Raw genomic sequence first — 15097 nt, forward strand, 5'->3', positions numbered from 1 at the left:
TATCTGATATTTCAGAATTCAGCAATGTTGGCCAGGATCAGGTATTTGCATCAAATCTCTTTCTTCACATGTTCAAGTTTAATACTGCCATTTCCAGTACTACATTTACTGCATCTAGTATGTTAAACTAATTCTTACTGGTTCTTTTAGCTATAGCTAAAATAAGTAAAGATCCAACATGCTGATTTTCTGTGTCCTTGCAGATTTGTTACCTGTATATGATAAATTTTATTTTTAGCAAGGCTTTGCCCGATCTAACAGCAGCCTTACTGTTGGAGCATACTTGATTAACTGTGCTTGTTTTATGACCTGGAGATGAGTGCTGCCACTGCCCTCTCCTCCCCTGGTGCATCAAGAGATTTATTTAATTTTACTCTGTGTCAGTAAAAAGCCAACATGTGAAGACAACAGAAGCACCCCAGACATCATCCTTCGCAAGGACAATCCCTTCATGACTTATTATCAAGGGAAGGATTCTGGTTCAGAAGATGAAGCAGCCAGCAGAGTTCCTGATTTAGAAAAGGATGACTTTGCCGCCCGGAGAGCCAGAATGAATCAACCCAAACACATAGTTCCATTTAACTCCTTTTTAATTGGACCCTATATAAGTAAAGATAAAGGTAAACTGGAAGATGTTAAAAAGCCACTGCAGATGGAAAAGCAGGAACATGCAAGGTGTGCATTCGTTATTTTTTTTCTTTCTATTATAATGCTTATTTTCACATGGCTTATTGCTGTGTAGGACTAAAGCTGTCTTGGCTACAAAATACTTACAGGGTAAAGTAAATGCAAATGCTTTATTATAAAGTGAACAAAAAAAAAAAAAGACATGTAGATTACCAACTGTACTTTTTTGTTAGAGTATCAGGACCAGGAGCTTAAATCGACTGTGAGTGTAAATAACATAAAGATTACACATTTCTGTTTTCTAAGCTCATGAGACACCTCATGAGCATTAGTAGTGAAGAATAAACTTAGAAGATAGGTTTTTCATCTTATCCCTTTTGCTGAGCATTTGCAATGCACATTTTTGGATGCATTTATTTCATCGAATGCCCTTTTAATACGCTGCATAAAACAGACCCAGATAAGTCTTTAGTTAAGACACTGAATATACTTCCCTGTTATACTGCACCAAATTGTTTTGCACATAGTCCTACTGTTTCTTATACAGCATCATTTTTGGAAATGGAGCATGGTTTACAAGGTTTCAGCCTAGAAAATCTCCTCTTTCTTCAGTTCAGTGATACAGACCTTTAAGAAGTTGCTGAACACAAGTATCTACTAGGCATAGATCTTCTTCAGGAAACAAGTATCTTTGTTTTATTTGTGCAAAGAGACGTGATCCTAGATAAAACCACTGTATACACATTACAGTGGACCTTGACTGTAATAACTGATACATTCAGAAAACTTCTCTTAATATTTAGTAGCTCTTTTCAGTAATGCAAAATGTGCCTTTCAGCTGCTGGTAATTTGATTATATTAACATATGCTAATGACTAGTTTGGCAAAGCATCTGAAGAGCACATAACCCAATTTTAATATTCTAATACTATTGACATGACTCTAAGATCAAAGAAATTCTGTAGTATGTTTGCGAGCAAAACTTGAATTCACTTTGCTAATAATATGAAAATGAGATATTTGTAACTATTTAAGAGAAAGCTTTTCTTGCTTGAGCTAGGAATAGAAGTCATGCAAAGAAGTGGTCTCAATAGTGCTTGAGCGAGGTAGCATAGAGGAGAGGTTTCAACTTCAAATGAATTATTCCATGTTTACTTCCTAAAAGTAATGTAAAACTAATCTTATAAATTCAGTTTTATCTTCTTGTGCTCTGAACCTCTTCTACTGACACTGATTGCTCCCTCAAAATATCTTTTCTTGCTGACCTGGAATGTGCATTAAATCAGAAGAAGACGGGTTCACATGGCATCAGCAAGGCAAATAGTGACAAGCAAAGAGGACCCACTTCTGCAAACTGAGAAGACTGAGTCAGAGGAGGAACAGCAGGTGAAAGGGCCTGATACTGAGAGAGATGATTTGGCTAAACAGAAATCTCAAAGCACCGTTCCTCAGCTGCGAGAAGATGTGATTTTTGTTAATGCCTCTATAACAAAAGCAGATCTGGACACCTGGAAAAGATTGAAACTGTCAGGGGAGCCCAGGTATGGTTTCTGCCCATGGACAGGATTGGCACCCTGAGAAGCATGTTTAGTTTGTCACAATCTGCTGTGTGTGCTTGTGGTTTTAAACTTGAAGAATGCCTTGATGACAACCAGTCCTTACCTATTTCAGTTTTCAGGAGGAGTCCAAAATCTGTACAGGGATGCTCTCTATCGTGAAATGAAAATGTGTCCATCATTTAGAGCACTGTAGTAGTTTCACAGTCGCTTCCCTGATGGATGCTCTTAATATATCAGAAAGGTCCCTCTTGTCTTGTGGTTCAATCTGCTTTGAAGCTGCTCAGAGTTGAACCGCGCAAAGGTCCGAGTGGCACCACTAACTCTGTAGCACTATGCTGCTGCTAACCAAGCTATCTTCAGGACTTAGGGCATTATACCTTTATTACCTGAGGATCAGCATCTCTTTGCATTAATGTGGTTATACTGCTTTTGAGACCTGAGCTAATGTATCTGCATGGCATTGTACTCCAGTGCTAAGTAAATACACCAGCACTGTTTGTCACTGCAGCAGGGGTTTCAGGAGCCTCGCTGTATGCTGTAGATGTGCTCTTGTAAATTAAACCTCTGCAAAGGGAGCTGGTATAAAGCAGTTATTCTAAGGTATTTCCCTGTGGAGATGAGCTATAATATACGCAGGTGATTTGTGACTCCAGTAGGAAAGGATAACAACTCCTAGCCTTCCTGTTTAGGCACGTGCAATTTTCCAATTAAAGGTGGCCAGCTGTTCAGGCATTCTTCTAACAATGTGGTTACTGTATGTAATTTTAACTCTAATACAGACTATGAAAACTCAATCATTCTCTTGTCTCAAGGATATTCGTAGTCTCCTCATTACTTTTGAGGTGATTTATTAAAATCAAGATTCGGTCCTCTTGATTTAGGATAAGTGAATTGCCCTTGCTAGTGCTCTCATGCCACTGGAACTCCCCCATGACAAGATGGGTTTACTGGTGCCATGCAGTCCCGCATAGCGTGTGGCCCGGGTCTACGGGAGCAGATAAGGGAACTATGGCTTTTTTAGGGTGAAGAACTGAGTCTTGAATGAGCTGTATGCTGTGTTCCTTCCCCTAAGGAAGAGGTTGCATGGATGTGCTCCCAGAGTTTCCCCAACAGGTCTTTCAACAACAGTATCTTCAGATTTTGTCCGTCGTTTGGGCCTCAGTATGCCGTGACTGTTTGTACCTGTGTCCTTGAACTTTAAAATAAAATCCCTTCAAAACCTTAGGAGCATTTCATTTCCTTTATTCTGGGGTCTCATGTTGGGGGATTCTTTTATTCCTCATTCTGACTAGTGAAGAAGATTTCAAATGTCCCAGTGACACTCTGCCACCAGCTGAAATCACGGGGAAAGCAGCAGTCTACGATGATTTTGCTGTCCGCAAAACCAGAGCAAACAGAAAGGCTGGTAGCCCCAAGCAGAAGTTTGTGCATTTTGGGCCAGTAACTGAGATTGATCAACAGAAATGGGACAAGCTCATTATTGGCAGAACTTCATCCAAGAGTGGAACAGAAGAGGAAAGCAAGAAAGACAGTGTGGAGAGTCACTCTGGTGTTGAAAGCTCTCCTTCAACTACTGTTGGCAATCTCAGGTTTGCTGAACACAGCAATGAAGTATCTAAGCCACAGAATAAGTCCAGGTATTTGGTGTGGCTTAGGAAATGCTGCTGAGCTGGAAAGTGAGACCTGTTCTTGCCAGATGCTGATCTGCATGGGGGTGGACTGCAGCATAGACCTAAGAGCTGTTTACGCGCACGGCCTTGTTCAGAAGTCATCTGACGCCTTCACAGTATCTTAACATGTTTAGGGTTACGCAAAACAACGCTGTGCAAAGGTCTTGTGAGAGCTTGCCTCAAAATTTCTGATGGGTGATGAAATCACTGGTGTCTCAGAGTCTGAGCTGTCGTTCAAGCTTTTTGTGCTTCTTAAATTCCAGTGGCTTTGCTCTGCCTGCTTTCAGCACATTAGGAATTTGTCATTCAGCTTGCTGGCCTTACTGATGTTCAAAAAATGCTTTCTTCAAACCTAATGAATTTACTTTCTTTTTGAAGATGCAATGCTGAAACCAGGGTGTATTGGTGCTCTGTGTTTCTGGCATTTATCTGGAGGAGAATTACAGCTCTGGGAAGTTAACATATTAACAGAGCTTACATTTCTTTGGCTTTTCTTTAATCGCTTAGTCTGTGGCTATAGCAAGAATTTTTAATGAATGCTTTTAGCAAGTAATTCATTCAGTTAAGTTTGTGTGTTTATAAAACATTTGAAAACTGAGTTGGAGGACTCCTCTTCTTACCTTTCGTTTGACCTGAGACTGTTTTGTCTATCTCACCCCTTCTCTCAATCTCATCGCTAGTGAGGTAGCCAAATCAGGTACAGATGACTCTTGCTGGAGAATGCCATTACCTGTCCCAGCTTTTGGCATCACCTCTGAGAAACAAACCCCATGCAGTTTGAACAAATGTCAAGAAAGCACCAAGGAAGAATGTGAAAGGCATTTGTCAGACGCTGAGAGAGATGATATGTTGGTTAGAAGGATGGGAGCTTTTCAGAGGTGTACCACTAGCCCCGTTCCCATACATTGTCCTCCCCTGTCAGTAGCTCCTCATCTGCTGCAGCAGTGGCAAGGGGAGCCAGTAGCTCATGAGAAGGATTTGAAAACTCTGCAGGAAACAGAAAGGTCAGAGAACAGAAGCAGATCCCTCTGAGCTTCATGCCTGGTTTGTGTGTAGCATTTGCTGGGATCAGTCAGCAATGTTGTTCCATTCTTCACACAGCCTTTAAGGATGCGTTTTACTCATTCATCATGGCATGTGTTCTGTTTTATGAAATTACTTACAGGAATGTATCCTATGAACATAAAACAGTCTGTTTTCTTTCGTAATATTTAAGTACTTCAGTTGTTAATTGCTGTTCAGCATGAAAACAGTCTTTCATCTTTTGGGGGGATTTCTTTTGCAATCCATGGTGCTTTGTCCCAACTTTTATGCCAGCTTTCAAGTGAATAACCTCACATATATTTTTATGTAATCCCCAACTTCTAACAGATCACCTACATAAGTGTGGCGTTCAAGATAGTTTCCTCTTGCTCTCACTCCCTGCACTGTAGCTAAACATGGGTATTTGTCCATCACTCTGCAACTGTGTTTTGAGTAACAGTACCCCATGTTGCCTGAGCAGCCACTTGCCTTTGGGCTGCACAAGTGAGCATTATCATGGAACAGTGTCACTTGTCTCTCTGAGCAGTACTGTCACACGAGAAGAGAGCCAAGAACAGCTTGAAATCGCTCAGCTGCAGAGTGGTGGAACAGAAAACAAAGTGAAATTTCCAGACCCACAAAGAGATGACATGTTGGCCAGAAGAACCGGAGCTTTTCTAAAACAGCCTGGGCCCAGTGTTAAGCAGTTCCTTCCCATGCCATTTTCAAAGCAGCCGAATAAGCAGGGCACAACTAAAGAACTTGAGAAGAAAACTCTGAGGTAAGAAAGTTGTGTTTCTCTCTTTCCCTTGTAGCTGGCCCTGTAGGCTGTTTGTCAAGATCTCTTGATCTGGAATACTTGCTGTTGGCCCAGCAGCGGTTTCTTCCATGTTTGTCCTTGATTCTGCACCAACTCCTTCTGCTCAGAAGGCAGCAGTGCAGGGTTTCTGGCCCTTTTGGTAGAGCCCTGTAAAGACTCAGAGCAGAGCTCTACCAGATGCAAAATTCTAACAGCATGTGGAAATGGATATACATAGCAAGACTGCATTACATTTGTAGAACTTTCTGGTTAAATATGAGCTAATCATTACAAATCTTTCCAGCTAGAAATAGAGGTGCTGGATATGGTAGGTTGGATGCTCATCTGTGGTTTAACTGGTGCCAGTGACTTCCAAACAGGAAATCTAGAGATCCCAAGATCCCTCCTGCTCGGTGTCTTCCTAAGCACCTTTGTTCAGATGTGTGAGGCTATGTGGGGAAGTTGGCAGTTTAAGCTTTTGAACAGAGTTTATTGTTGGCTGATTGAGCCACAAGCAAGTGGGAGTAAGAAGGTTCCTGTTCATCACCCTCTTCAAAGTATATGAGGAGAAAGATATGCATGTGCCTGTGCATACACAGATGAAAAATCAGTGTACAGCCTAGCCAGGAGAAGAAAAACTGTCATTTATCATAGAATTGAACAGTGGATTGGTGTTGAGAAGACCTGAAGTTGAATAGCTTAGTTCAAATATGTACTTAATATTTCAGTCTTCGGTGATGTCCAGGGCAATTTGTGGTTTTGACATAGAGGAATGGAAGTAAAAGCATTTGACTCTCTATTAAAATTATGTTTTATGCACTTGCCTCACTTAGCTTGTCACCTATCAGCTATTTGGGTTTGTGGGGGGTTTTTTGTTAACTTACAGTTATGCTTTTCTTTATGTATATGTGATTTTTTCAAATGTTGCTTAATACATCTCTTTGCACTGCTGCCTTTGGCTCACTCAGGCCTGAAAAATGTCCACAAGTCTGCATTAATAGCTCTGGAAAACCCGTAATACAACCACCACAAGAACGGCAGCCAGGGCAGGAAAAATGCAATCTCCCTCCTGCAGGACAAGATGAGACTATTTGTACTCCCCAAGTGGGTGAAGGTAGCCTTAATGAAGTCCGCCTTGGTCAAATGTCTAAGCTTCAGGAGGTTCCTGAGGAAAACAAAATGGAAACATTGTCATCCAAGGATGAGCATCTGCAAACGTGAGCTCTCTATGGTGTGAATCACGCAGCTTGTACGCCCGCCCGTGTGCACACTGCAGAATTCAGATTGTGCGTTGCCTGGTGTGTTTTCAGTCCAGACTAAAATACTGTATGTCAATAACACACTTCTTAGAAACAAACAGAATAGTTGTGTAATGCATTTTCTTTTGAAATACTGAAATGAAAGCTAATTGAAACGAAATATTTGATTACAGTATATATGTTGAATTGCAAAACAGGTTTATGAATAGTAGAGGTTCAGCTGGACTCTGCGCTTTTAGAGATGTGTATCTTGCTTCTCCATGATTAGAAAATGTTGCAGTGTCAACTTTTGTACTTGATGTTCTTTTATTGTAAATCCCAGATGCAAATATGTGACTTGCATGGCTCTAAACAAGACTGCCATTTTAGTGAATGACACTGACTTGTGTATTACCAGTATCTTTCTTCGGCTACATACACACCCACCCCCAAAAAAACCACCACCAACAGCAAAAGGAAATCCTGCTCAGTTTCTGCCTATAATATTTGTCTCTTCCGTGCTTCAGTAATGGTTATTCTGAGCATTGCTGTGCAATGTAACTGTTAAGTTTTGTCTCCATCCATTGCATGTATAGCACTTGCTGTAAATGTTAATATATTGTCTATTTTCAATAACTACTTTTTACACCCATTTTAGGTATAGTTCATTTAGATATAGTATTATATGATGGGGGCATTAGTATGGGGTCAGGGAGGGATGGGTGGTGTTCTTATCTAGTTTGACCTCCAGATGATTAGGTAAGTCTTGTTTGCTGAATACATAATCCCTGAACAGTCTGATTCTTTTTTTGGTCATCTTTACTAGTACAGGTTGGATGTTCAAGTGACAGTTACCCAAATTATATGAGTCCAGTTGCAATTACTACTTAATGTATTTATCAACACTCTAATTTTATATTTGGTCTTGTAGATTCGGCCCCAGAACTGCTGTGTCTGATGACGCAGAGTAAGTTGTCTTGTGTTCACAAGATTCTGTTTTAAACAACTTACACTGCATGCTTTCCCGTCTTTCTACTAATTTAAAATGCAGTTGATGCCTCATTATTATTTTGCAGTGTTCCAGCAAATAAATTTTTCAGAAAAGCACTGAAAAATGGAATGCAATATGGCTTACGTTGCAGCTAAAAAGGATTTTTATATAAAAGCCCATAAAAACTGAGCGTAACACTAATGTCCAGCTGTTGCTTAAAGCATTATTTCCTCTTTCTTTTCTTTTGTTTTTTCTTCTGAATTTCCATTGCCTCTAATCAGCCACCTCTCTCAGGTAAAGAGAGTTGGGTTGAATCTGGGCTGGGTGTTGAGGAAAAAAATGAAGTATGACAGGAAGAAAAAAGAAAACCCAAAGTAAAATAAAATCCATTGTCATCTTCAGAATAATTACCGGGAAAATGCATCTTCAGCTGTCCCTTTATTGTATTTTACAATCTTTCTCTTGAATCCCTTCTAGGTTGGGTTTAGTTTAATAATGTACTAAACTTAATTTTTTTAAGCTCTTCACCTCGATGCTTTACCTTTGACAGAAGGAGTAGGACTGTGACATTTATTGCACTCAAACATTTTAATCGTGTATTGCACGCATGTAAACTGTAGTTCAGAATAGTATGCAGTCATTTAGAAAGCTCTGTGAAAGTATTAGCTATTCCTACAAAGTGCAGGCATTTAGAAGCAAAGAAATAGTTGTGAACTACCCACATAATAATGTCCTTAATATCTTCCTTCTGTTCACAGAAATGCACGTGACCTCTGTCTCCCAGATTAAATCACAAAATAGAAAGAAATTGAGGTTTTTTTATAATGAGTATATACAGAGACTCATGTATGATTTTTCACCCTTTCCTCTAATGATAAAGGCTAGAATCATGAACTGAATATTCTTTAAAAGATCTGTAATAACTTAATGCTGAGGAAAGCCTGTGTCCTCTGACCGCAGAAATCTGTTCAGTCAAATGAAGAGATGAGATGAAAAGAGCATAACAACACAGAAGTGTTATACTTAACAATGGGGACTTTCCTGCCATTTCAGAAAGCCTACTTATCTGATTGATTTGTTCATTTGTTTTCCTCCATTTTTGCATGTCTGTATTAAATGCAAACATGGGAGAAGGTACATGGAGATGCCTTCAAAGAGGCATTGCAGTGGGTTTGGTTGTATAATGTGAGACTAGCAAAGACAAATAAATCACATTGTTTATTCCGCATTGATTCTGATTTTGTTTTAAAAGGCAAAACAATACATGTTCAAGCCTCGTTGTCATCCTTTCCAGATGTGCCACAGTTTACAGAGCAACTGTTTTCCTAAACTGTCTTTTAAGTTCTTATAAATGTAAGATTGTGTTTTTCCTTCTGAAGAAGAAGTACTTATGAAGAATCTAATAAAATTTGGCTCTCATGTAGGAAAAATAAATTGAACTGACATTTAAAATGCTTCCAAAATGTTTGTCAAGTCTCCTTTGAAAACTCTGTAACTTGAATTTAGTCTTAGACTAGGTGCTGTTTATTCTGGCAGCAAAACTAGAAAGTCCTTTGTTAGACTGACAAAGTTCTCTTCACTGATTAGGGTGTGCTAGATACTGTCATCAGCCCTGGTCGCAAGGCCCAGAAGAGGCAATACTTAGTGTGTTGCTGCTGATCAGGCCCATTGCCATCTCCCAAAGAGATGGCGCTGAATTCTGGTAGTAGCAGGACAATCCAGTGTGAGTTTAGGCTTATGCTTTATACTTTAAGCCTGACAAGCAATTAATAGTGAGCTGAGATTTTTGAGTGTTAGTTTACCAGAGTCTGATTCTTTAGCCAGACAGCCTATTGCTTTTTATGTTTTACTGGGGTTTCTTAAGTGTTAGTATGCCTGTAAAATGGTAATGCAGCCACATAATAAATGTCTTGCGTAAGGATTTTTAACATATTCTCATAAAAATAAGTTTTTTACCTTATTTCTCGCTTTTAAGTTAAACAGTCTGAATACTCGAATCCTTGACAATTTTTTTATCCAACACTTGTTCAGACCTGCTGAAAAAAAAGAAAAATGCTGCATATCACTGACAAGAACAACTGTAATTTGCAAGAATAAAATAGTGTGACCTAAAAATCACATCATCCCAAAGTTCTAGCCCTCCAAAACACACTGTTGATCTGTGCAGTGTTTTTTCCCAGATCTTTGTTAGAACAGCAGGTCTGTTATGCTGCTCAGCAGAAAGGCCTCTTGCTTCCAGACGGAGTTTGAATACGATCCCCAGAGCTTTGCTAGTGGCAGAAAAATCATGAACATGAATTCGGTGCAGTTGCATCTTCCCTGTCTGCTTGCATGCCATGTGCCTGCTGGCCCAGCGCGTGGTTGAAGGAAGGAGTAAATCTAGTTCTGTTCATGTGGGTGTTAGTGATGGGCTGGAGCCATTTGTAGATAAACTACAAATAAGAAAGAACTAAGGAGAAAATGATGTGGGACTCATGGTGAAAGTGTTTTTTGTCAGAAGCTCAGAGTTTTAGCCTCTTAGATTATTTTCTAAGGATGAACTTGTCAGGCAGAGAAGTCGATGTAGACCTTTCAGTTGGCCATGTCCATTTATTCAGGAAAGCAGGTGGTTCTCCTTAATGGTTACTACATGTTGGTCAGAGCAGAGCACAGTGCTTTGAGATGTGGCTCCTTCAGATTGCACTCTTGGAAAGATACATGTTGCTGCAGAGTTGGATGTTTGTGCCTACCTGGTTGTTTATCCATGCCAATGAAGGCCCAGCAGCAGGAGGTGACAACTAGAGTCGAAGATGCATGTGGGGTTGTAGTATAGTTTGATTCCTGGCCTAGGCTGAAGACTTTTCCAGAGTACCTTTTTTTTCGCATTGTTAACAGCCATAAAACCTTTGGGTTTGCTGTCTCTGTGCACCTTGAGAGACCCAAGTGAACACAGGGAATAAATACTAGCCTTTTATTAGGACTCTTGGTAGAATGTATTTTTATTTTCCCATCCCAAATGGCAGAAGGTGAGTGCTTGTGCACTATACTAGAACCAGTTACCACTGTTTCAGGTCTTCTGTTTTCTTCTCCTGTACGTGAATGAAAAATTCTCTGGACATGAGGGAAGGATACAAGAAAGGAGCTACACAACCAGTTTGACCCAGTAGGCACAAGGTGGCAAATACTTAACACTAAAGGCTTTTCTTAGTGTGATTTTCAAAAGCTCTTAAACTGGCGTAAACCCTTTAAGGGTGACTTTATTACAAGTTATGCATCTCTCAACCTACCTCACCGGTCTGCAAAATATGACTGATATTTGAATGTTCCTTAGTAGGTGACATGCCTTTAGTTTTAAAAACAACAAAATTTGCCACGTCTTTAGGTTCTGTTATTTAGGAGTGCTCCAATCTATCCTGAGCAATACAACCCTTAAACTACCCAAAGAGTAACCCAACCTAGTGTACCGCTCAGCACTCTAAGGGGCAAAGCACGGTAATATGCTAACCTTGCTGTTCATGCCTACAGACAATAGGATGTGTATTCTGTCCTTCATTTCTGAGTAAATACTTACTAACAGGATGGGATCTGTGCATGTCCTTTTCCATCCTTCCCTTGAGAGTGATTCATTCTCATCTTTGCTTGCCTAAATACAAATGTTGGCTGAATATATATATGCACAACTTTCTGTGTCTAATCACTTTGATTACTATGGACGCAGTCGCCTACAATTTTATCTTCATTGCTTCTCCTGCTAGTTGGCTCACTTAAAGCTGTGGATGGTCATTTGAAGACTGCTGTGAAATCACTTCATGTGAAACTGCATGGCTTTTTTTTTTTGCTTTTGCTTTTAATGGCACAACTGAGGTCATTTTTTCTAATAGGTAGTGGGGGGGGGGAGTATTAAGTACGTTATCTTCATGTGTCATCTTTACATAATATGAATGGATGTATAATATCAAACCATGACCTTTTTTTCCTTTAACTCTCCAAAGGTCAGGGTCAGAAATAGAATGTATAAAAAGAAACTGTTTTGTCCTGAACGTTAGCTTTTCCTTGTTAGGTTAGCTCTATTAATAAGTTGGTGCTGATAGCTCTGAGTTTCTTCAAGGCAGGGAGGGGCGAGGAGGAAGTACCATTCTGTTTGCACTGTGTGTACTTCTCTGGGCATGCTCTCTCTGGTTTTGTAGCAATAGCATTTAGTCAACCATGCTGCCCCAGATATACTTCTCAAGCCTCTCTTGTTTTACACTAAAATGGAAACTTCTGTCTGCAGTGTTAATTGGAGGGGTCTTGAAAACTCAGTGAGAAACAAATCTTCAGAAGTAAAATGTTATGAACTCTGCACTGATTAGAATTATTTTAATAAAAGCATTGATGGAGGTGTAATGTTAGTAATGCTTCTTAGTGAGAGGCAAAGTTGCAGTCAGCTAACAAAAACAAGAGGAAGTTGAGGAGTATAACGGCCTGAAGTACTCTGTGGGAGCCATAGGGATGCTAACTGGTCCTTCTAGGGGACTGTTGCTTTTGGGAGCTTCATAACAGTGCAGGTGTCTGACTCTGCTGTAGCACCCTCATGTGGCTTTAGCTCTAACAAGCTGAAGGAATATAAGCCTGTAAATAACGCTGCACTACTTCTTAATTCCCCCTTGTTTAGGAGTATGAGCATGTTTGACATGAGATGTGAAGAAGAAGCTGTGACTCAACCTCATAGCAAAGCTCGCCATGAGAAACTGCAGAACATACACAACCAGCTGAAAGAGGATGAGACCAGATGGCAAGATGTGAGTATGCAATATTGTCTGCAGTGCTGGCAATTGAGGCCAGCTAGCTAGGCAAAAAAGTGCAACCTGCTAAATCTACAGTTGTTCTCTAGCACTAAAATAATCAGGAGCTTTTTTTCCTTTCTTTCTTTTTTTCCCCCAATGGATTGTTGTTAAAAGCATAGAAGTTCATAATTTGATGTAAATTGCAGAATACGAAGGTCTTCTGGTGTCTCTGCCTGTGCTCCATGTATTTTGCTTTTTAAAAAATGTAATTAAACTGTGATTAGGTAAAAATGGAAGCAGAATAGCTTCTAACTTTTATTAGTAAATGCCCAAAGTGACAAAATACAAGACTAAGCAGGGCAATGAATAAATAGGTTGGACTTGGCTTTAATAAATTTGCATAAATACAGAAAATGTTAATGTTTTCCATCTTGTCCAAGCAAACAAATAACCCCTCAAGTTAGTTACACCCTGCTTGGGTTAAAAGTCCTTTCCAAACCCTCTTTCCTCAGTTTTTTTTAAGCTGTCCTGGCATTTGGCATTATCCTCAGCAAATTAGTAAGGACAGAAAAGCATGATTTGCAGGTAGATTAGTATCAAGCGTTTTAGTATCAATCCTGTTCATTCCTAAAGACTGATTTTTTTTAAATGAGGAATTTGGGGCATATTTTTTAATTTAAAAATCCCAAAACCAAATACCAAAAAAACACAAAACCCCCCCAAACCAAAACAAAAAACCCACAAAAATCACATCTCTTTAAGCAGCTACTACAGTAATTTCCCATTATAAGGACAGCTACTGTGAAGCATCTGAGAGAGGTTTTTGGTAGAAAATTCAAGGAAAAGTCCAAAAAAGAATAGTGTATACAACTAAGAAATAACTTTTCATAGTAAAACAATGAAGGATTTCAGCTGAGAGGTCTGTATGTGTGGGAAGCCATAATTTCCCAGCAGAGATAAGAATGAGTCCAAGGGCATTCAAGAGTTTTGAGAACTCTTTGCTGTTGAATGGAAAATCCTCTGAGCTAAAGTGCTTAAGTTTTCCAGGCCCTCAGCACCTTCTGCACTGAACTAAAAGTTCTGAAGAGCCACTAAAAATGCCCTTACTGGAATGTCCTTGGCATTCAAAGGGCTTTGTGGAGATGACACTGTGTTCATGGTTGGATATTTTTTTATATGCCTGTGTTGTAAATTTGCCAACAATTAACAGTTTCATGGCTTTTTTTTATTATTGTTATTCTAAAGCATCAGAGCTGGAAAAGATAAACATGTCTGGGTTTTAATTACAAAAAGAGGAGGAGGGCTTGTTATTAAATTTGCTAATGAAAAACTAATTTCCAAACAATAAGCAATAGTGGGAGTAGCTGAATAAAGAAATGCTTTGGTACTTCAATGAGAATAATTAGTAACTGAGGAAAATGAAAGGCCTGTGTTTCAAGAAGGGGATTATAGACTGATAGATGTAGGTCATGTGAAGAAATACTTTAATGAGCATTCCCTTGAGTGTAATGTCAATAGTTTGTGGTTTTAAGCTAAATTAAAAGTGACAAGGTTTGTTCCTGGTTTTAATAAAATCAGTTATGCTTGCAGTACCTTCTGCTGTTTACCAATAAAAATGCAATTAAAATATTTGGAAAACCATGTAATTAATGAAATAGCCTTTGAATTGAATATGTGTACAGAATCTCTGTTTTTATTAAAACCAGAATTTGTTAGAGTGCATGAAATATTAATCTGTATACTAATCTCCTGATGCTGTAACGTTAATGACAAATGTGCCCCTACAGTTTCCTAGGAAGTTACTATTTTTCTTTAGAGAAGTTCTGCAGAGGTTATTTTTTACATGTAAAATTTTGTTTCTCTACTAGTTGGCTGCAGAGAAATTTTACAGCTTAGGAAACTTCTTTATATTTTTATTGTGAAAAAGATTTTGTCTCTGTACTGTCCAGGACTTGTGAATTCATAACCTAAGTAGGATGCAATACATAGGTGCCCATAACAGGTATCTCCTGTGACTCTGGTTTAGTGTCAGGCTGACTTTACAAGAAAGGAAAAGAAACAGAATCATTGGATCTTCTGGACAATTTTGGGCAGGCAGATTTCAAAGAGTAAGATCATTACTTCAACAAGGACATATCTATATAGCTGGATACAAACCATAGGCTTTTTGCTCTGTCATGTCTCATACCAACCAGGTGTGAGCCACTTTAGTCCCTAACCTGTGTTGCTCAGATCTGGGTCCAAAATTTTGGAGGGTGACCATGAGGAAGAATTTAAGTTTAGATACTACAGTGAATTTTTCTGTCAAGAAAAAAAAAAAAGTATGGGTCAACCATACTTGCATGTAGTTGGCTGATAGCACATGGGCGAAGTATGGGACTGTCAGCTCTCCAAGGCAGGCTGTCAGTGTAGCTGTAGTTCATGGTGAAACAACATCCCTTCCTC

General features: G+C 39.3%; 1 protein-coding gene across 8 annotated transcripts in view; it reads left to right on the forward strand.

Moving 5' to 3' along the window:
• The window catches only part of LIMCH1 (LIM and calponin homology domains 1), a 188027-nt gene that overhangs the window by 131527 nt on the left and 41403 nt on the right, over positions 1-15097 (forward strand). For 4 of the 8 annotated variants that reach the window (XM_074822412.1, XM_074822413.1, XM_074822415.1 and 1 more), the window contains 4 exons: positions 5427-5660; positions 6647-6895; positions 7848-7883; positions 12541-12667. In XM_074822412.1, the coding sequence (XP_074678513.1) occupies positions 5427-5660; positions 6647-6895; positions 7848-7883; positions 12541-12667 (646 nt within the window). The remainder of the gene's footprint in view (positions 1-5426; positions 5661-6646; positions 6896-7847; positions 7884-12540; positions 12668-15097) is intronic. The other 4 variants (XM_074822416.1, XM_074822419.1, XM_074822418.1 and 1 more) reach the window with 2 other exon arrangements.

Source organism: Strix aluco, chromosome 4 (genome assembly GCF_031877795.1).
Source record: "Strix aluco isolate bStrAlu1 chromosome 4, bStrAlu1.hap1, whole genome shotgun sequence".
NCBI lineage: Eukaryota > Metazoa > Chordata > Aves > Strigiformes > Strigidae > Strix > Strix aluco.